General features: G+C 40.3%; 1 protein-coding gene across 1 annotated transcript in view; it reads left to right on the top strand.

Annotated features, from left to right (window-relative positions):
* Positions 1-23,015, top strand: part of MUC4 (mucin 4, cell surface associated) — a 77,633-nt gene that overhangs the window by 21,583 nt on the left and 33,035 nt on the right. The window contains exons 13-30 of the mRNA XM_018561571.1: positions 3,143-3,406; positions 3,836-3,982; positions 4,235-4,416; positions 5,494-5,697; positions 8,425-8,434; positions 9,717-9,833; positions 10,151-10,387; positions 10,781-10,903; positions 12,574-12,699; positions 13,802-13,927; positions 16,111-16,240; positions 16,697-16,764; positions 17,041-17,174; positions 17,266-17,430; positions 17,619-17,765; positions 17,871-17,998; positions 19,778-19,827; positions 22,110-22,289. Of these exons, the coding sequence (XP_018417073.1) occupies positions 3,143-3,406; positions 3,836-3,982; positions 4,235-4,416; positions 5,494-5,697; positions 8,425-8,434; positions 9,717-9,833; positions 10,151-10,387; positions 10,781-10,903; positions 12,574-12,699; positions 13,802-13,927; positions 16,111-16,240; positions 16,697-16,764; positions 17,041-17,174; positions 17,266-17,430; positions 17,619-17,765; positions 17,871-17,998; positions 19,778-19,827; positions 22,110-22,289 (2,538 nt within the window). The remainder of the gene's footprint in view (positions 1-3,142; positions 3,407-3,835; positions 3,983-4,234; positions 4,417-5,493; positions 5,698-8,424; positions 8,435-9,716; positions 9,834-10,150; positions 10,388-10,780; positions 10,904-12,573; positions 12,700-13,801; positions 13,928-16,110; positions 16,241-16,696; positions 16,765-17,040; positions 17,175-17,265; positions 17,431-17,618; positions 17,766-17,870; positions 17,999-19,777; positions 19,828-22,109; positions 22,290-23,015) is intronic.

Here is a 23,015-nt window from a genome sequence, read left to right as displayed (position 1 = left end):
GTGCTGTGATTTAATGCTTTTTGCAGCATACGATCGATCTTCTGGAGGAGCACTCTGTGATCTGATCTCTCCCTGGTAGGAGAAGGAGAGCTGGCCCTGCTGCAAGTGTCTTCCCCCTCAGAGTGTGGGGAGGGGGCCCTCGTGATAGTGCTGGGGCGGTTTGGGGTCGGCGCCATCTTGGCTGCAGAAGCTGACATGCAGTCTTTAGTATTTTGGCTCTTGGGCTTCGTTTTGGAGCCTGTGGGGGCCATGGCTGTGCGGGCGGGTTGTTACCTTCTCTGGCGGCGTGTGTTACCGAGCGGTTGACGACTCAGTGCCGGTCATTTAGTCCCCTGAGATGCCGACGAGGTCCGGAGCGGCTCTAAGGCGCGTCTGCCATCAAGCGCGCCGCGCATGCGCCCCTCACTGGCATTCTCTACCTCGTCCTCTTTGACTATCCTCCATCTTTAAAATTTGTATACACTCTCTTAAAACCTCCTTCTTCATATTTGACTATGCATCTTTCTCTCTATCTCTGTCATTTATGACCATGCTGCTAACTCTGAGTTTCCCATCTTTCCCCATCACTTAGCTAACTACATATGTAACAATCTTTTTCCACACTGTCACTTATAGCTACCAAAACCTTATGTAGTATAATGGTCTGCCGGATGTAATACATATTTAATGGTTTTACAGATAAGGCCTCATATTACTTAGTTTTGGCCCACTATACAATCGGACCATACAATCTTTGTACAATCAACTTTAGGTTTACCAAAACAATATAATATGAGGACCTGCCTAAACCATCCAGTCAATTTGTATCCAATCAGGCAGGCTCTTGCACTACATAGTTTTTAGTAGACCTAAAGGAGATTGTACAATCATATTGTAATTTGTGTTGTGACCTTAAAAGAGATATACAGAGATTGTTTATACAGATTGTATTCTCAATGGGCAGCTTTAAAGGAGAACTATGGGGCTTTTCCCCATAGTTCTCCTTAGGGTAACGGGAGGACACAAACCAGCGTCCTCCCCTCACCCTAAGCTCAGTATACGGCGAGCTGTAGCTCGCCGTATACTGAGAAGCCGCAGCTGAAGCGGATCCCGACAATTATGTCTAGATCCGCCCAGCTGCGTGAGTGACAGCTGGCTCTGCCTATCTAGAGGCAGAGCCAGCTGTACCCGCCCCCTCCCCCGTCCGTTCCGCCAGTCAGCGCTGGCAGATCGGAGCGGGGAGAGGGGAATCCAGCCCCTCCCCCTGTCACGGCAGAGAGCCGTGACAGGATCGAGAGGTGAGCGAACGCCGGTATGTGTTCGCTCACCTCCCGATCTACTGAGATGACCTGCGACAGTCTCATTGTCACAGGTCGGCTAGAACTATGAGGTGAGTGAAAAGCACTCACCTCATAGTTCTCCTTTAAGTTCTCCTTTTGAAAAAAAAAATGGAACAGTTTCCTCCATCAACATTACGAACATGTTTATTGAGGAATCCCCGCTGTTTCTTTTGTATCTGTTGGCTCTGTTTAGGGCTGCAGCTAACTAGGGTTGCACAGATACCAAGTACAGTACTCGGTACAAGTACGAGTACATGTACCGATACGTTTGAGCTCCGAGACTACACTAGAGAAAAATTCAAATATTAGGAGGCAGCTGTTATTTTTAAGGGGCACACAGAGCTCCCGGGATTTGTACATCTCTGTTTTAATGTACGATTTTGTTTTTATAAATATAAATAAAGGTTGATGCCGGCTCGTCCCCAGCCATAGTCTCCGTCCCCCGGCTGACACCCGTCACGCTCACATCCCCGGCACCCGTCATGTGATCGGCCCGGCTAGATGTGAGGAGCGCCGGGATTGGAGAAGAGCCGGGAGCACAGCCGCCGTGGCGTGCGTGTTCGGTGGGCGTGGCGTGCGCTGCGTGCGGGGCATGAGTATGGAGCCGCGAACAGGCAAGGTAATAAGATAGCCGAATAATCGACGATCGAAAACGTTGGTAACGTTTTCGATCGTCGATTTTAATCATCTAAATCAAATCGTTGTTGCAGCTCTAGCTCTGTTTGTTTGAAGCACTTCCGACTGCCAAATTCGATCAGCTGATCGAGGGATGCCGGCTGAAAGGGTGCCGACAGCGGCACCCACTGTGTGAATTTCGCCAGGTTTCGGAACAACCATCGGTAATTCGCATAACGTATGGCCAGCTTAAGACTTTAAGCGTGCTGGGGCAGAGACCATTTCTTCTCCTATTTCGTGCCTCTGCACTTGTTTTCATCTGGACTCTGTCATATATTATTACATTTGTTATTTGATGTATAGATATACATAATGTGTTCATGCTTTTATAATAATAGATAATAATATTACTAATGTTTTTACCTATTTTGTTATTTCTAGTTACTCTAATATGTTTTAATGTTCGGCTCCTGTTATTTGAGCACGTATCATTTTTTTCCAACCTGTCCCTCATCAGTTTTTTATTTGTGCAAATTTATCTCATCTCTTTTGGCAAATCTCCCACGGACCTTTTCAAAACTGGCTCAGTTTGCTGCCCAGCATTAAAGGCTGATGCAGTCTTGTGCGATCCTGGGACGCGCGCCCTGGGACCGCACATTCGTGTGCGGTTGCAGACAGCGTTCGTGGCCCCATTGATTTCAATAGGGTTACATCTGCGTGGCAATCGCTGAAAAAAGGTTTAATGTACCTTTTTTGCGTCACGCACCATGCAGGTTTTTTCAAGCGCGAACTTAAAGGCACAAAAGCGGTGGGAAACCGCCTGGTGTGACTGGGTTGCTATTAGAAAATAATGGCACAGCCAGCGTGATCGTTGTATAACACATCGTGAGAAATCGGTCATACCAGATTGTCCTTGTGATTGTAGTAAAGGTTATTTAAAACCATTCTTCTCTCTTAGTAAACACTACACAGACTATAAACCTTTGTTATAAGATTAATTGCATGTGTCTGCATTGCATACATAGGTTTATTATGTATCAGTGTCTGTGTTATTTAAGCTTTTTTATAAGACTAAATTATACTAGAAGCTATATACCTGGAACTCAGTTCTACCATATTGGTGATCATTTATAAAACCTAGTGCAAGAAGAAACTTGGAGTCGTCTTTACTTTGTACAAAGCTATCAATGTATTATTTTTCTTTGCAGGGAGAACAACTCCTTCAAGCAGCCTTTTTATTTATAATGTGACAGAAGGAGAAACCTGGGACACCTACAATAATAACAGCTTTGTGCCATTGTTTTATGATGAGTTGCTACTGACTAGTGACCGCGATCTTATCGAACAAGCAAATGCGACCTGCAAAGGGAATGATGAATGTATCTTTGACATCCTGAGTACTAAAAGTTTTGAGGTGGGAGAGGCTACGCTGGGCAGTGTCAAAGCGGCCGAAGAACAGCAGAGCACAATGAGTAAGACATGATCCATTATGGAGTATTTATTGTTTGATTAACCAGTTGTAGCCTGCAACTTGGGTATGGGCCAGTAAACGTTATATGAATATTATCATTTACTCATTATAATACATACATTTACAGTACTATTTTATTAAAGACGATGATAGAGACCAGAAATATTAGATATGTTAAATTATGATGGGGAGAACATTTGAATGATTTCTAAATTAAAATGATACATATTGAGATATTGAAATAAACAATTTTATGTGTAGTGCCATCAGTTTTCACTTGCAATGTTCCATCTTCTCAGTGCATAGTGCCCAATTACTCCACTAGGTTTATATATCTGTATTTGCTTTCAGATTTGTTATATATTTGATCAGCTGATAATTTTTCAAATTTTTTATCACAAATTTGCCTAAACAACATTTTCTTCTGCAGACAACTTCCCACCAAATGTGACTGGGCCAACCACCCTCAAGACCAAGCTCTATGAACCTGTGACAGTGTCCTATACAGCCACAGATGATAATAATGACACAGTAGTCTTTTCCCTGCAGACAGACTCTTCTGATATCAACATAACAGGTGAATACGTTCAGCGCCATTATTCTTTTTTCTAACTTATTTATTGAATGAATGCATCACAAAAATTGCTTGACTGATACGCCATTGTTTATGTTTGTGGTGGAGAAATAAAGCCATCAATTCAGTTGATGAAATAGGAATGACATGCTATAGAGACATTACATGTTATGAATGAATGCATATTTATATCTATACTGGTAGTTCATTTACCTGCTGATGCATCACTGATTATGTGTCTTTTCTGTCACGCAGAGGGTGGACTACTGGTCTGGCTTCCCACCAGTTCATCTCCCGTTAACGTCTCTGTAATAGCGAATGATTCCAAAGTCGCTACTAATGTTGTCCTGACTTTGGTCCTTTGCAACTGTACCAAAAATGGCAGCTGTGTGTATGACAGCCCGCTAAGCTTAGGGAATGAAACCACAAATTTCATGGTAAGTAGTAAAAAATATTTTTGTGGCTTAAAAAAGTAACAAACTACCAACAAGATGCCACCAGCACACAGAAATGTATGTCCAAACAAACCTCCTTTATTGACACATATTGTCAAAACGATGGCAGAATGACAGCTGTCAGTGTCATACCAGCTACAGTGGGCAGTGTACAAAGAAATGTTGTATGTATATATGTTTTCAAGGAGCTCTAAAGTAACGGAATATACTATCCTGTTATAACATCAGCACTGTAATAGGAATGCATACTAGAGTTGTTTTTGATAATGCAATCAAAGCTTCAAAAGATCAGCTGCACAGTAACCAGGGTAAATGTTTTCCAAACTTTATTGAAATAAATCCAAGGAAATTCCAAAAAACAGCAAGTCCAAAAGAATGATAAGTAGCATGTCATTCATTTGGACTTGCTGTTTTTTGGAATGTGCTTGGATTTATTTCAATACATTTTGGATTACATTTACCCTGGTTTCTGTGCGGCTGATCTTTTGGAGATTGGTTTGAGTAAGTGAGGAGCCCACTGCAGCCTGCACCCAGGGTATGGACTAATTGCAGCCAAAGCTGGAATGGAGCGTTGAGTCTATGGAGCTCTTTTGAGCAATCAAAGCTTGCTTGAAAACATTCCTTTTATGTAGTGAGTGCTGCTTCCGTCCGTTTCCCAGATTCCCAGTGTGCTTAGCATCTCTTTCCCTGCTGCTTGATGTCATGCATTCTCAATTTCTCAAAACTACATGCCCCATCATGCATTGCTTCACGCAAGCAATGATGATGTTACATTGCGGGAAGTTCAGACATTGAGTTGTAGTTTATACAGCAGGCCCTGTGAGAGTTGTGGCACAAGGAAGTGCATATTTACAGGGCTGAGTGAAATTGTGTCAGTGCATTGAGGAAATACATCCTATGGGCATCTTCAATAAATAGTTTAAAAACTTGTAGATCAATACGGTTAGTAGGAGTGGGATAGAACTTATCAAATGCAATATAGAGATACATACAGTATTTAGTTTTAGCTTTTCCCCATATATTCCTTTACATTACAAATGATTTGTTGTCTTTTTGCAGGTTGCTGGGTGTAACTGTTCTGCTGCATGGGTGGGGATGTACTGTGAAAAGGATTTCAATGCTTGTGAACAGAACCAATGTTTTGATAACAACACTTGTGTGGACAATATAGCTCCAGAAACAGGATTTAAGTGTGGCCCATGCCCTCCTACTTTAACTGGAGATGGAGTAACCTGTACTGGTAAGGACATTCATCTGTACATTGTGTGGAAATCTGTAGACAGGTTTACTTTGTATTTCTCACAAATTGCTTTTCACTGAGAATCTGCTCGCTGGGCCTGTGAGGTGGTTCTATATGGATCCCTTTTTCTGACTGGCTAAAAGGGAGAAAGAAGCACACATATTATTCCCCGGACTTGGGGCTATTACAAGTAAAATGTTTTCACTACAATGTTTAAGGGCTTGTTCACACCATGTTTGGATCATGTCAAGACCAGAACAGTTTGTTCCTGGACCAAAAAAGCATCCCAATGTATCCCTATGGTATTTCTGGGCTCTGTTTACACCAGCACAGTCTGTTACCGACCAGACAAAAAAAATACTGCCTGTCTAATTTTCTCTGGTCTGGAATGCATGGAAACGCATAAAAGCGCATACAAACACATGCAAACGCAATGGAACGCACTGGACTGCACCTGAAAGCTAATTTGAAGCAAAAAAAGTCCAGTGTTATCTGCTAAAGTGCTGCAAGCACTATGGGGGTTATTCACAAAGCTGCCAAAGGATCTAGCCATAGTTTAGGCTGATCCTTCGACTAGCTTCGGCCCCAGGACCCCTTCGGTTCAGTAGAACCGAAGGGCTGCTGTACAGGCTATTCACTATACCTGGTTACCAGGTAACCAGGGATGCTGATCTGTCAGACATCCCAACTCTCCCGGATGCTGCGGGAGTGTTCCTCTATTAGATGGCGGCTCCCGGCCGCCCGGGAGAGAAACACTTTCTCCTGGAAAGGTTTACTCTGCTCGATCGAGCAGAGTAAACCTTTCCCTGCTCTGTTGTTTTTTTTTCTTCTGACATCGCAGCCGTCGGCCGCTGTCAGTCAGAAAAAAAAAACAGCATAGGAATGCATAGCTACATTCCTATTGGCTATTTTACTTTGCAATAGCCAATAGCAGGCTAGCTATTGCACCCTCCCACTGCTGCTGTCAATAAGCAGAGGGGACCTGAAGTTCTCCACCAGGTCCTCTTCTAGTGATTGACAGCAGCAGAGGGCGGGTGCAATAGCCTGCTTGCTATTGGATATTGCAAATTGAAATAGCCAATAGGAATCTAGCTATGCATTCCATGCTGATTTTTTTTTGATTTTTTTTTTATTCTGACGGCAGCAGCTGTCAGAATAAAAAAAAAACAAAAAAACTTGCAGATAGCAAAGATGCTATTGCTTCTTCTGCTATCTGCCATCATTTCAGGGGGGTGCTCTTTCCCCCCTGCATTACAATGAGAGCTTAGCAGAGCTGGAGGTGATATGAAAGCTGACTCTGCTGAGCTCTCATGGTACTGACAGTTCAGCGTCCCGGGGTTACTTGGTAACCAAGGGACGCTGATCTGTCAGTACCATGAGAACTAAGCAGAGCCGGCTTTGATACCACCGCCGACTCCGACAAGCTCTCATTGCAATGACAGCTGGTTCCGGCCAATAGAAAACAATTGGGCGGAGCTCGCTGCCACAGCTAGCTCAGCCCAATCGTTTTCCCTTTTTTTTCTACTTTTTTCTATTCGGCTCGGTCCAAATGTTGGATTGGCTGAGTCGAACTCCTTCTGCACTTTGGGTCAGGCCGAACATGCTGAGCATGTTCGGCCGTCCCGAAGCCAGCCGTAGCAAGCCGATGTACGGCTGATTTTAGTCGGTGTACTTCACTTCGGGTCAGTTATTAACTCGGCTGCCTACAACAGCTTTGTGAATAACCCCCTATGTTTGCTGATCGCACTGGACCGGAACACAGGCACTGATGTGCCACGCGTTCTGGTGCAGACAATCACACTGCAGCATGGCCGCGGTGCCATTGACTTCAACGCACCTCCATGCCCCCTCCCACCCATAAATGCAGGAAGCCAGTCGGAATGCGATACAATGTGTTTCAAAGGCTGACCGCTCTCTAAAGCACTGTTTATGCTGTGAACCGGCCATAAAAGTGTATTTCTACTTTTGCAGTCAAATTTGAGAAAACCTCTCTATATATTTGTTGTGTGTTCATATTCTCACAGTCTACATACAAATATATATTTTTAAATTTCTTACCTTTTAGATGTTTTGTTGCAGCAGACAACATGGCTGAATCAAGCTTTTTCTGAGCACCTTCACAGTGATCTTTCCTTATAGAAAGTCTTGAAATTTGTGGATTGTGTTTCTCTCTAAAATTTCGTTAATATTTGAACACAGAAGCCAGTGTTGTAATTCTTTAACCCCTCACCCCTCACAGCCCCTCCGAACATTACAAAAAAGGAAAAACAAGTAGAAATGTTAACCCTTAAAAGCCAAGAAACTCTAACCCATGTAAAAGCAATTTAAACTGCTAGAAGCATTTAAAAAAAAGTTTAGTTTATGCTATGTGAATGGGAACATGTAACAAATATAAACTAGTTGTTATCCTAATGTGGCTGCAAAGTGGACATACATTTAAAGCTCACCTTTTTCCTAGTTTGCCAAAACATCAGCTATCAAGCCTTCTTGGCACCACACAGCCTCTTCAGTCAGAATCTTCTCCTTCGGTCCTGTGCTGCAATGGATGGGTCCTCTAGAAGCCTTTTAGAATGTCTATGCATCAGTGAAATTATGATAATGAAATAATGTTTTGTCCAAAAAGCAGAATGCATAAAAGTGAAAAGACTCATTTGAAATACTTTCTGTTTATTTTCTACGGACGAGCAGTGAGGGGAGAGAGAGGCGCCGGCTGTCAGATCCTGGCCGAGCATCTCTCTCTCTCCTCACTGCTCTGCATTAGTTAGTGACAGCGGCTCTGTCCTCCGCCCTCCCCCGCCGCCGGTTCCTTCACTTCTTCTCGGATCCCCGCTGGGGAGAGCAGCGGGGATCCAGAGAAGCGACGGGAGGAGAGGACAGGGCGATCTACCAGTGATCGCTACGCGATCGACTGGTAGATCGCGATCGACCTTATGGGCACCCCTGCTATAGAAGAATACATTGAAAATCAAAAAATATCTGGTCTCCATGTGTAAATCTCCTTACAAAAGTCTGCATTGGACCCTTGTTTAAGGTTCCACAAAGCTATTTTCTGAGACATAGATGCTATCATAGATAAGGCTGCAACACTATCATATTTTTAAAATGGAAGCAGTAGATTTGTTACTGTTGTTATAAACGATTGTATCAACATGTGTTAAGATATTTAAAAAAAACCTGGTTTCTAAATTTGGTGTGCAATGTATATACATAATGACATTCATAGTTGCTCATTATATGTGCAGGCTCTGCTTCTTGCTTCATAGTCCTGCATAATAACCGTGCCATACTGTTCATCTTTCTCATTAGAAGTTTACAACTGAGATCCAACTGTCTCAAATAGTTAGACGCTATATCAGGCCTATATATTGCAGGAAAATACTGATAACTACAAGAGGGAGAATCTACACATGCAATATAAAATGTAAACATTACCCTAAAACCCCTTTGGGGTCAATTTATCATTTTTTTTCACGCAATGTTCACACAATTTTTAAATGGGATTACATTGAAACAATGGGGTCTATTCACGAAGCTGCTCCCGAACAGCAGTGAGTGAATAGCCGAATGCCGCCGAGCATACCGATTTAGAGGTACCGAGCAGAACAGAAAAACAGTGAAAAAAGTTTAAAAAGTAAATAGCAAACGATTGTGCGGAGCTAGCAGTGACAGCTAGCTCCGCCCAATAGTTTCCTATTGTCCAGCTGCTCTGCAGCTGTCAAAAAAAAGAACAAAAAAAAAACTCTCCCTTGCCGAAGCTAGCCGAAGGATCTGGCCGTAGCTTCGTGAATAGACCCCAATGTGTGACTCCTGAGTAAAAGTTGTGTCACTCTTGTGTAAAAGATTGATAAATAGATCCCTTTACTGTGAACATTGTAATAATTACTCAAAATACTTGCTTACTAAAAAATGGATCATTGTTATCTTCAATAAGTAAAATATACCTCACAAAAAAATAGGAGATACATAGCTGTAAAATGGTCATCATCTTTATTTTGTGCAGTCATCTTTTTTTTATTCAGTTGGAAATTTTATATCATTGCAGATATCAATGAGTGTGCAGAAAACTCGACTGTGTGTCCTGGGGAATCTCTATGTATCAACACTAATGGCTCCTATGGATGTGTCTGCCTGCAGGGATTTGGTGGAGCCAATTGCTCTGGTAAGATTTAGCCTCAAGACTGATACAGACTATCAGCAAAAGACTTCTAGGCTTTTCGTTGGATTTATGTTTGCTACACCCATTCCCCTCCCCTCCAAATATTCTTGCTTTATTGGAAAATCTAGTTTTATTATCACATGTTTTTCGTCCCATGTTTTCACTGGATTAAAGTGACTATGCAATATGTTGTTGTTATACATGTCCAAAATGTTTTTTTTCCCCTTAGAAAATGGGAATTTATTGGATTAGGGACATCAAGAGAATAGGGGGCGAATAAGGTGGTTGTCTAAGTCTTTTTATGTGTTTGAATATTATAGATATTGATGAATGTCTGGACAACTCCACGATCTGTCCCTCAAATTCAACCTGTCATAATGTTATTGGCTCTTACAACTGTAAATGTGAAGTTGGTTTTGGTGGAGAAAACTGCACAGATCTTGATGAGTGCTCTCTTGGAACAATCAACTGTACTTGGGCAGACTGTGTGAACACTGTAGGATCCTATATATGCACCTGTAGAAATGGATACACTGGTAATGGGGTGGAATGCGTAGGTAAGTCTTGAAACTTGAACCCTCCCACTAATGCTGATGGAACATAACAATCTTTATTTAGCAGACACTTATACAGTAGATTATGGAGTTTTCCAAAGCAGCAATCGGAATTGTGTACAATGCATACCATATGTACTTACCAGTTTCTTTTCATTTGTTTTTGTTCCATGAGGTTTGAACTAGAAATATCAAGGTTAACACTTGATTAAATCAGTGCTACTGGGTTTACTTCAAAACTGTTTATGATACAGAGATGCTGAACAACATATTGTTTTATTTTTCATGTATTGCCCTTCTACTGGCCTCTATTTTTTGTCCTCACTTAAACACTTCTATTGTCATCTCTAGTTACATTTTGACTTGCACAATATCTAAATTCTCTTTATTTTTCAGATATTGATGAGTGCCAAACAAATGGTTCTATTTGTGGAGCACACGCATCCTGTAACAATACCATTGGCAGCTATGAATGTTCCTGCTTTGATGGATTTTATTCTGTGAATGGAACTTGTGAGGGTATGTACTGGTCAGATGGATTTGGATATTCAACTGTCAACTTCTTCCAGATCTCAGTAGCAAACATAGAGTTGCAGAATTCCTTTTTTGCTTTCAATGCTTCACACTGTTTGCTTGGATTAACTGTTTTGTATGTGAATGATTCTGATAAAGATTTAACATGTCTTCTGTGCACAAGGAGATCAAAGATTAAAAATCTCATCTGTGCATCTATAGTGTGGGTGTTACTTTTGGCCTGACTTCTCTGAATTAGGATCTAAGTCCTGCCTATCTTATCTAGGTCCCATTCACCATCCCGCTATTCATTGAATGTGCCTAAGTGGTCACAAAGTGCACTCTTACTAGACAATGAAATGATAGGTGGGCCTGGGAAGGGCCTAGTTGTTAATTTGAAGAAGTTTCTTATAATAAAAGACTGAAACCAGAAACGGAAACGCCCATAGAACAGGTGTTATTTGCTCCTGTGCTTTATGATGGACCAGTTAAATGAATGTTCTAGTTAATTGACTATCATGCAGAGCAATAATATACATTTGGTTTTGTGTTGCAGATATTGATGAGTGCATTTCTCCAGAGTATTGCAAAGGTGGGGGAAGAAGTTGTGTAAACACAGTAGGCAGCTATAAATGTATTTGCCAGCCTGGCTACAATGAAGTAAATGAGACCTGCACAGGTATGTAAAATATTGTTAATAAACATGTTACAAAGTCATATATGAGCTTCAACAGACCTTTTAGGATTATTATGAAATCACCACCGGAGACAGCAGTTGTCTAGTATTCATTACACTTATGGTGAATGTACTGTGAGAAAATATAGATATTATACCATTTTCCCCCAATGGGCATGTAGCATTGGTGGTGCTCATCTTCTATGTAGGGGAGAAACTAGAAAGCTGGCTCAGGATTTCTGTATATAACTGCCTTGTGGGAAAATATACTTAGTCGAGTGCCAGCTGCCATTGGCAGATACCACGGGGTGCAGTACAGTATGGCATTCGCTCAAACACTTAATTCATTCTATGAACAAATTGTTTCTGATTGTTTTTAACTAAAATCACTAATATACTTGTGAGAAACAGAAGTCATTGGGCTGATGTAAAGTATGTGCTAACACTGTAATAAATTAGGAAGAAGTTTAGAAGGAAGCACAGATTATTTTGTGACAACATTGTATCCGATAACAAGCCCAAATCTGTATTTAAATGTGGCTTGTTCTAAGTGTTGGGTCACCCTAGCCTGCATGCTAAAATGTGCATCATGCTATTTACCTTTTCCTTTATCAACTTGATTTGGAGTGTACACTGTAATCAGGTCTCCACAAAGCAGTGCTTTGTACTGCACTGCGGTGCGGTGACATGTGGCACCATACATAGCATGTCTGCATTTTTTTGTACCACACATGACACCTGTATTGTAGTGTGAACGGGGTACATAGAAAACAATAGTTTTCTATGTGCCCTGGTGGTGACTGGTGTTGATCAGTTGTTAAACAATGCTAGTCATCGCTAATAGGGTGAATGAGCCCTAAAGGTAAAACTAATAATCAAATGCTCAAAGTACAGTACATACAGTATATTACTACATCTGAAAATGTATAACATGTTTTCATTACATAATTACAGCTACTGTATGTTGCATGTCATTATTAAATATGTGATGTTTTGACAGATATTAATGAATGCCTTCCTGGTGCTCTGAACAACTGTTCTGTGCACGCCATCTGCACCAATGTGGCCGGCTCGTACGTGTGTGACTGCATGGTAAACTACACAGGAGATGGTGTGAGCTGCACTGGTAAGTTACCACAACAATATTTATTCCAGATCATGTATACTTTTTATCCAGCTAAAATATAAATAAGTATTTTATAAATAAAACATAAGACGGTCCAGATCCAGAGGGCTGATAGATTATTGGACTGTGACCATTTCCGATCTGTGCTGAGACTGTGGATACTTTCTATGACCTTTGAAAGACAGCTTTTATCATATAATTAAAGCAAATGGATATTTTCTTCTTTTAACATAGAAAGAAAAGCTATCTTGTGTGTTTCTGTGCAGTCTTTAGTATATGCCCAGCGTTACATGTTATTATACACAGTATATTTTTTCATTTAGTTATAGATGAGTGCCTTCTAAACACAACACAGTGTGAACATTTCTGTACCAGCTTCCCTGGTGGACACATCTGCAGCTGTAAAGATGGTTACAAAGTGAATGCATCCAATAGCTCTAAATGTGATGGTAATTACATTTGTGTTTTCATTTAAACTCCACCGACTGTTAGTAGGAACTTTCATTCAGGCAAAGGATGCTTTGATTTGTTTTATAAGCATATACACGGTAAATCAGAAACTGGGTGCTCCAAAAACTGATTTGTGTTTACTAAGCACCCTTATGGCTAAAATACCTTGGCGACTTTAGGAAAGGTTGCAAAAAATCATAAGAGAAAACATAATCTATCACCTTGCATACAGACATACTATAAATATTTAATCTCTTTATTCATTATTTATTTTATACATCTATATAGTGCCAATATCATGCAGCTCTTTCTAATGTGCAAAGATCCATTTACAAGAGTCTCAGGGTAGCTGGCAATGCAATGCCCCTTCCAATGTAATGCCCCTACTACAAACATACAGACCTATACACACATTACCAACTATGATGGCAGTCAGTTAATATGCTGGTATGTTTTTAGAATGTAGATGAAAACCAGAGTACCTGAAGACATTTTTATATGCATAGAGGTCGATTTACTTTCACATTTACCTTTTAACTAAGCTAAGTGAACCCTGCCATCAGAACATGGCCAGTCTCCACTCCCCCTCAGCAGTTTTGCTATTGTTTAACGGAGGAGCAGTGTTTGATATGTGCTATCTCATTTGTTTCAGATATTGATGAATGCAGCAATGCTACTTCCCCATGTGCTGCAAATGCCACTTGCACTAACCTGCTTGGTAACTACTCATGTCATTGTATGCCTGGGTATGAAGGTGATGGCTACCATCAGTGTAATGGTGAGTACAGTATATCTACTTATGCTGCATAACAATTTGTAATTATTTGTTAAACTACAAACAATTAATTGAACAATTATTTTAGCTGAAATAAATTATCTTACTTATGTAATTTCTCTGCAGTGATCCCATATATGATTATACAGAATATGTTAAAAGTAGTATAGGTAAATAGAAGAACGGTGTATGATATCTGAACACTGTGTTGGTTTTTAGACATTAATGAGTGTGCCAGTTTTACTTCTCACACTAACATAATAGGAAACTACACCTGGAAATTGTATATTTGATCACGAAGATGAAGGCTATCGGTGTCTTCTCTTTTTCAAATAAATGCCGTTTGACCAAATAAATAAATAAATAAATAAAAAAACAATTATAGCAAATAATTGGCAAGTGACTGGCCACCTATTTGGCACCATTAGAGATGTTTTACTTTTCTCCAATGAAGAAATATTGAGTTTTTAGCACTTTAAGTTTCCATCAATGTCAAATTTCATATATTTTCTTTGCTCAAACCACTGCTGCATTTTACATACTAGTTTTGAATTTAAACACACAGAAGTAGTTGGATAAATTCTTCCTGTGTATTTATTTATGGTTGTAGTAAGTTGGCTTATCCTTGAATATTATATATCATCATGGACACTTTCAGTGTAAGGGCAAATATATACTTGCTCCACACAATCTGTAATACAACTATATTGAATACATTCATTAGTGTGGCCTCTCCACTGAAAAATATAAAGTTCTTCCTTCTACATCCATTTGGGAGATTTGTATACATTACTTCTAATAAGAACCAAGTGAAAGTGGAGTTTACTTTAATGTAGTGCCTCAGTTTTATGATAAAAGTACTACTCTCCTGTAGTGCTTCTACAAAATAAAGGGTTCATATAATCTCTTATGCATTACTAAACATGTAGAGGGTGTTTTCATGTGTTAGAAAATGGCTGGCTTATGAAAATGTCTTTGTATTTAGGGTTCCAAGAAATTAAAGAGGCACATTTTGATCATTTAATTCTTATTTTGTAGCAACAAATATGACAACTGAAGCTCCAACTACTACCCTTCAACCCAACAATATAACAACACCCTCAGGAAATGAGACCATTGTCACCACATCTGGAGTAAATATGACAGTTCAGGGCACAAGTCCAACAGTGCCTACAAACCAGACAGCAACCACGAGTGATGCGCAAGTCACAAACATTACTGGTATCACCCCTGATGTCAGTTCAACTGCACAGACCCAAAGTACCACATTACTGCCAACAAACCCAACCACAGTTACCACTTTAGTACCTGAAACAAATACAACTCGAGTCACATCTGTTGTAAATGTGACAGTTCAGGGCACAAGCCCAACAGTGCCTACAAACCAGACAACAACCACCGCTTCTGCGCCAGTCACAAACATTACTGGTATCACCCCTGATATCAGCTCAACTGCACAGACCCAAAGTGCCACATTACTGCCAACAAACCAGACCACAGTTACCACCCTAGCACCTGAAACAAATACAACGCTGGTCACATCTGGTGTAAATGTTACAGTTCAGGGCACAAGCCCAACAGTGCCTACAAACCAGACAACAACCACCGCTTCTGTGCCAGTCACAAACATTACTGGTATCACCCCTGATGTCAGTTCAACTGCACAGACCCAAAGTACCACATTACTGCCAACAAACCAGACCACAGTTACCACCCTAGCACCTGAAACAAATACAACTCTGGTCACATCTGGTGTAAATGTGACAGTTCAAGGCACAAGTCCAACAGTGCCTACAAACCAGACAACAAACACCACTGTTGCGTCAGTCACAAACATTACTGGTATCATCCCTGATGTCAGTTCAACTGCACAGACCCAAAGTACCACATTACTGCCAACAAACCAGACCACAGTTACCACCCTAGCACCTGAAACAAATACAACTCTGGTCACATCTGGTGTAAATGTGACAGTTCAAGGCACAAGTCCAACAGTGCCTACAAACCAGACAACAAACACCACTGTTGCGTCAGTCACAAACATTACTGGTATCATCCCTGATGTCAGTTCAACTGCACAGACCCAAAGTACCACATTACTGCCAACAAACCAGACCACAGTTACCACCCTAGCACCTGAAACAAATACAACTCTGGTCACATCTGGTGTAAATGTGACAGTTCAGGGAAATACAACAGCTACTACAAACCCAACAACTGCAACTACAACAACTCAAAGGACATCATCTGCTACCACCAATACCACAACTACAGCAAGTACAACAACCACTACCATGAGTACAAGTGCACCCACAGGTAAAAGGCAATGCTAGCCAAAGATACAAACTGATGAAATGGTTGTTTATGTTGTTGTTTTTTTATTTGTGTCTACGTTACTATTTAAATTTGAATGCCAGCCTTAATTTCGGTCTTGCACAGTTGTACAGACTTCTCTCCTGTACTGAAATTGCTTATTTTGATTTCACTCTGCACTGTGAAGCTGCAGCAAATCAGATAGTGCCCACCTCATTTCAGGGCTGGAGGATGTTCAGCATCATCTAGCTCTTTCGTTCCGACCCTGAGTGTCCCTGGCCCACCCCATTCATTCACTGGTTTCCAGTTGTTTTCAATCATAGAGGCTAAGCATCACATGTGGGCATTACCCGGGGCGGTCTGCACACATATGCAATCTGCCTAACTTCCACCCCTCCAGACTGACATCCATTCGCCAAGGTGGAAGTTTTGAGATTTGCATAATTCCTATGTTTTCAGGAAGCTATGTATGGCCATTCCCACCAGCGATGATCTGCCTGCATTGTATAGTGAAGTACAGAGACTCAGTAATAACATCACTTGATATAAAATAAAGTATGTAATGAAAAGGCAAAGGTTTTATTTAATTATGTAATTCACAAGTTGATTGGTGGTGGGGGTGGGGAAAACCAAGGAAAGCAAAATAAAAGCAGCATATAAGTAGCTTCAACATTCAAAACTTACAAATAAAGATATTGGCATATGTAAGATTAAAATGTCTCTTTTATTCAACATATTTCAACACAGTTAACACACATGAACATTAGCAGTATTTTGCATTGTAACATAATTTATTGTTCCAGCTGTAGCGCTTTTTGAATATGGACCAAGTGCTGGTGATATTGCCTATGCCCAAAGAGGAACAGATTTCACTTCTCCTTTGTTCCAGCCATTGATAGGATTTCCCTTTGGAAACCAAATAAGGAAGTTCCTTTATGTAAGTACATATTACTTAGTTAGTTGTTAATTAAAATGTCTATATATTGCATTAGCACAACAACAAATGTAATTATATATTTTCTCCCCAGTACACAGACAATGGGCATATCATCTTTCCATTATCCAGAAATGACATCTTCTCTTATCCAAATCCTCCAGTCAATGGATTCGATGTGGATTGTTTCTTGCCATCAATCGCTGTGTTTTGGAATGATGCTGATTTCTCCAAGGGTGTGGGAAATACCTATTTCCAAGTAAGTCTACCTACAGTAATGCTTTTATTCCTTGAATAGGATGCTCAAGCCATAATTATATATATAATGCGTCCTTTATCATCATATTCAGAAAATACTCCTACAGCCATGACAAATGATGTATTAAGTAATACAAAAAAAGCTTAAAAATAGTTGATTAGTAACTCACATATTTTAAAAATCAACAGGAATATCAATCAAGAAATAATTCTGTAGTTCAAAGAGTTGAAGGCTTGATTAAGAATTACACATCAGCTTCATACAACGCTCAATGGACATTGAAGATTACCTGGGAGAACGCTCCTGCTTATCCAGCAACTGAAAATGATAACAAGGTAAGTTGCATATAATCGTTCTTATGGCCCAACAGCAAACAGCAAAATCTTCATTCCTGAAAGTGCCTTTTTCATGGGACATTCTGTCATTTTGTACAATTGTAGACTAGCACATACCAGGCTGTGCTGACCACGGATGGATCTGTCTCCTATGTGCTGATGCTATATAAAGATGGTGGCATGAACTGGGACCTAACTATGCGCTATCCAAAACCATTGATGGGCTATTGCAGGTACATTTTGATTGCTACTACTTTGTAACGAGAAATCATTTAGCTGAATGGTTTAAAAAGTAATCTAAAATGAAGGCATGGTAATTAAAATCTGAAGAAACTTCTTAATTGTTCAGTCTAGTGTATTTCTAGTTAGTTCATTGATCGAAAAAAACAGAAGATTGTAAGGGTTTCTGGAGGGGTGTAAATGACCGTCCAAGAGAAATATATAAGGAAATATGCAATTTATTACTAATACATGCTTAATTGGTTACATACATGATTCAATTAAACTTATTAAAAATCAATCCCTGCAGAGGATACATCAATTCATTGATTGTTTAACAACTCTAAAAATCATTTGATCCAAATTTCCAGATGTAATTTCATAATTTTTCAAAGCATAGCTTAACTTAATAGGCCCCGACGCGTTTCGCCAAAGGCTTCATCAGGGGACCATTCAGGATGAATCATGCCGGGTTGGTCTGCAGTATGAGGGAGAAGTGCCTAGGAAGCCAGTCAGAAGTGGGCAGGATAAGACCCCCCGTTGCCTCCACTGATTACTTGGTTTGTCACACCTGGGACCCCGGGGTATTTTGGGGGAGGAACCTGATTGCAATAGGCGTCGTCCAATCGCAGTCGCTCTCAGAGCAATATTTGTAGTTGATGTAATTGCTGCTTTCTCTCTGGGGTGCAGGGATTAGCCTGTTGCGTCCCGTGGCATTCCCCTAGCGGGGAAATTTGGATCCGCACTAGGGGAATGCCACGGGACGCAACAGGCTAATCCCTGCACCCCAGAGAGAAAGCAGCAATTACATCAACTACAAATATTGCTCTGAGAGCGACTGCGATTGGACGACGCCTATTGCAATCAGGTTCCTCCCCCAAAATACCCCGGGGTCCCAGGTGTGACAAACCAAGTAAGCAGTGGAGGCAACGGGGGGTCTTATCCTGCCCACTTCTGACTGGCTTCCTAGGCACTTCTCCCTCATACTGCAGACCAACCCGGCATGATTCATCCTGAATGGTCCCCTGATGAAGCCTTTGGCGAAACGCGTCGGGGCCTATTAAGTTAAGCTATGCTTTGAAAAATTATGAAATTACATCTGGAAATTTGGATCAAATGATTTTTAGAGTTGTTAAACAATCAATGAATTGATGTATCCTCTGCAGGGATTGATTTTTAATAAGTTTAATTGAATCATGTATGTAACCAATTAAGCATGTATTAGTAATAAATTGCATATTTCCTTATATATTTCTCTTGGACGGTCATTTACACCCCTCCAGAAACCCTTACAATCTTCTGTTTTTTTTGAATTATGCAATTAGGGGGAGAGGTGTAAAACTAGGTATACACAGGGGGACTACCCATAATTTAGCAATTTATTTAGTTCATTGAGTTACATAGTTAATTAGGTTAAAACAATAATTATTGTTGTGTTTGCCTTCAACTAATTTATAATAAATGTTTACATTTTTAAATACTTGCTTTTTAATATTTTTGTTATTGTATTAAACACAAAGATTTGTAGATTAATCACTAGAGGGAACTCTGTATTTGGCTCATTCAGCAGGAATCAGAGCCTAAGTATGTAATAAGCAAATATGGCTTCTGTCAAATGCATACAATATACTGTATATAGCTACAAACTATAGATAACAGCTAATTTAACACACATTGATAAGATTTTGTATTTTATTTCTTTTACACAGATATCTAAACATAATTGAAGTAACTATTCATTCCAGCAGATTAATAGTCTTAACTTTGTAATATTGTTTCTTTTCCTTATCTAGTGGCAACATGGATGGGTTTTTCAGAAGCACATTTATAGAAAACAATTCAGGTATGAACCCTTCAAAAGTAGTTTGCCTGTTATGGCCACCTTAGAAAATAGTTTTGTGTAAGCTTAGTTTTGTTTAAGTCAGGATAGCTCTTCTCTGGGGTTCTACTGCACTGCCCAGTGCTGCCGTACAGTATATATAACTAACAATGGGAGCATACTGACAGAATAGAAGAACACAGGATCACCACAAGCTTGGCCTCATTGGTTTTCTAAAATATTTTGCTTATCTACATTGAAAAAAAGTGAGGTCACTGGACCTGGCTCTAACTTCTGTGTCTTTCATTCTCTTACAAATTTTCTGGGGGGTACTTCTGGGGGTACTATCGATTTTCTGCTTAGGAAAGTAAAATTAAAGTATGTTTTGATGTTTTTAAGCACTGCCCTTTCAAACGTGATCCATCACATATAGTGTGTGGTGAGGTATTGGAATTGTTGTTTCTATTGTTGTGTGGTAAGGTATTGTTAGATTTGTTGTTAGGCAATTGTTGTGTGGTGAGGTATTGTTAGATTTGGCTCAATGCACCTCAATGGCTCAATACTCAATGCATGTTTTAGTTAATCTATTAGGCTCAACGGAAGGACGTTTAGCATCCAAGAAGGTTACACTAGAGCAGTATTTCTTTCTCCCCATGGTCATTCTCCACTTCTTTAAATGCCATGACTTTTAATTGAAATGATTTTTAACTCACAGTTTAGGTAATTTAGAATCATGTGTTCTCACTAGCCTGCTTGTCACAATACTTAACTGAAAGACATAGGGGTCTATTCACAAAGCTGCTGTAGGCAGCCGAGTGAATAACCGACCCGAAGTGAAGTGAGCCGAATGCTGTTTGGCTATTCACTTCAGGCTTGTACGGCTGACTTGAGCCGTATATCGGCTAGATTGCATAGCTAGATTCCTATTGGCTATTTGAATTTGCAATATCCAATAGCAAGCTGGCTATTGCACCCGCCCTCTGCTGCTGTCAATCACTAGATGTGTACCTGATGGAGAACTTCAGGCCCCATCTGCTGAATGACAGCAGTAGTGGGCGGGTGCAATAGCTAGTTTGCTATTGCAAATTGAAATAGCCAATAGGAATGTAGCTATGCATCTCTATGCTGTTTTTTTTTGTTTGTTCTTTTTTTTCTGGGAGAAAGTGTTTCTCTCCCGGCCGGGAGTCGCTATCTAATAGCGGGAGACTCCTGGAGCGTCCGGGAGAGTTGGGCTATCTGGAGATCAGTGTCCCTGGTTATGTGGTAACCAGGGACGCTGATCTGTCTGTGCAAGTGGCCTGAGCCATCCGTAAGATAAGCTCCGCCCAGCTGTTAGTAGCAGACTGTTTGGCCAGCTTCGACTTTCACCTGGGCATATGCTTCGGCTCGACTGAGCCCCTCGGCCAACTTCGGGAGCTGTACGGGCTATAGTGAATAGCCCGTATAGCAGCCCTTCGGTTCTACTGAACTGAAGGGGTCCTGGGGCCAAAGCTAGCCGAAGGATCGGCCGAAGCTACGGCTAGATCCTTCGGCAGCTTTATGAATAGACTCCATAGAGACTGTTCACATACCTTAGTGAACAAAGTGAATCAACCAATCGTGCGCAAGGAAAAATTCTATTTTTCATTTTTCTCTGCACATGACTGGGTATCCAAAGTAAAAAATACCCCACTCCTTTAGTATATGAACCCCACTTACTTTTGATACCATATATTTTATAGTATAGGTTGTCATAATAGATCAAATATGTCTACGCATGGTAAAGCATTTAAAAATCACTGTGCAGTTAGGAGTTTAGAAATATTTTGTAGGAACTCTGTGATTTAAGGAAATGAAATTTGCACAGCATAGGCCTCTATTTTTTTTAAATATCTATGTTATTATCAAGTTGAAGCTTTAAAATGTAACTGAAGTCTGAAAAAAATACTAGTAGGCATACATTTTTTTTGTATGCCTCTTCTGCCACTTTCACTTTTCACTAGCAATTGTGATTTTGTTTGTTTGCTTCAAATGAATGAACATGCCTGCTGCATCTGTAGGATGCCAAGGAGTGGAACCCAGTGCCAAGACATTGCATTTCCATCATGCAACAACATTGTGCATACGCACAATACTACTATTGCTATAGGCAGCTCACACAACTGTTACATTTTCAGTTCAATAAAAAGCATTTTCTAGAGGCCACTTGCTTTCAGTAATTGTTCATCTACTCATTGTATCAAATTAATAATATGCTAATGATGTGGTCTATTCATGGTCTGTGGTCTATTTTTTACTGAACAGAAGTGCTTTGTCTGTATTTGCAGTTTTGCGAGGTCTCACGTTATATAACCTGAACAGTAAACCTCTAAATAACAATCGTATAACATGTCTCAACTGGTACAATAATCAGCCTACACCATCATCATGGAATGCTGCCTTGCTCTCTTGCCCTTGCTTATACAGGCAAGGCATCTCTGATTTCCGGTACAGAACAACAAAAGCAGGTACAGAAAGTTTACTCAATGTCATTTGTAGTATTGTTTTAAAATAAAACTGGACTTAATTATTAGTTTGGGTGATATGAAAACTTTTACTGGTATTGTCACATCTGTAAATGGAAATGCAGTATATACAGTATATATGCATGTACATATATACTTGTGTGTATTTTTTGGTTGAAAACGTGACGCACTTTGCTGCATTTGTCGGGTATCAGCATAGGACAGCCCATTCATTTTAAAGGGCTGCCCTACATACTACAAATGTGGCAAAGAAGCTCATACAGCAATTTAAGCTGAAAGCTTTAGCGTTATTTCACCAATAATGGCATACAAAGGGCGACCTGCACTTTACACGCATTATATGAATGATTTGTGCACAATTTTGTACGTGTCCACCTGCATGCCAGGTGGGAATAGGGGCTAATAGAGTAGCTAACACTGGGCACATGAACTCTTGTTAGTTATAATGACACCAGGAAGAAAGAAAATAGAAAAAACCCCTATTAAGGAGTAATGTCATGATTTTTTTTTGTTCTACCCGTCTTTTCCTTCCCTTCTCCATCTGTCCCCCTCCCTTCTAGCCATTTACAATCTCCATCTTTGTTCTCCTTTACCCGTTTTCCATCCTTTTCCCTTCGCCTTTGTTTTCCATAGCTATATTCAACTTTCTTTCAGTTTCTCGGGACCTTCCATTCCCCATTTTTCTTCGACTTTCTCATTTCGTTTTAT

This window comes from Nanorana parkeri, unplaced genomic scaffold (genome assembly GCF_000935625.1).
Source record: "Nanorana parkeri isolate BGI_ZX_2015 unplaced genomic scaffold, ASM93562v1 scaffold531, whole genome shotgun sequence".
Classification (NCBI taxonomy): Eukaryota; Metazoa; Chordata; class Amphibia; order Anura; family Dicroglossidae; genus Nanorana; species Nanorana parkeri.
The sequence above is the reverse complement of the archived record's forward strand: the minus strand, read 5'-3'. Positions and strand labels throughout refer to the sequence as shown.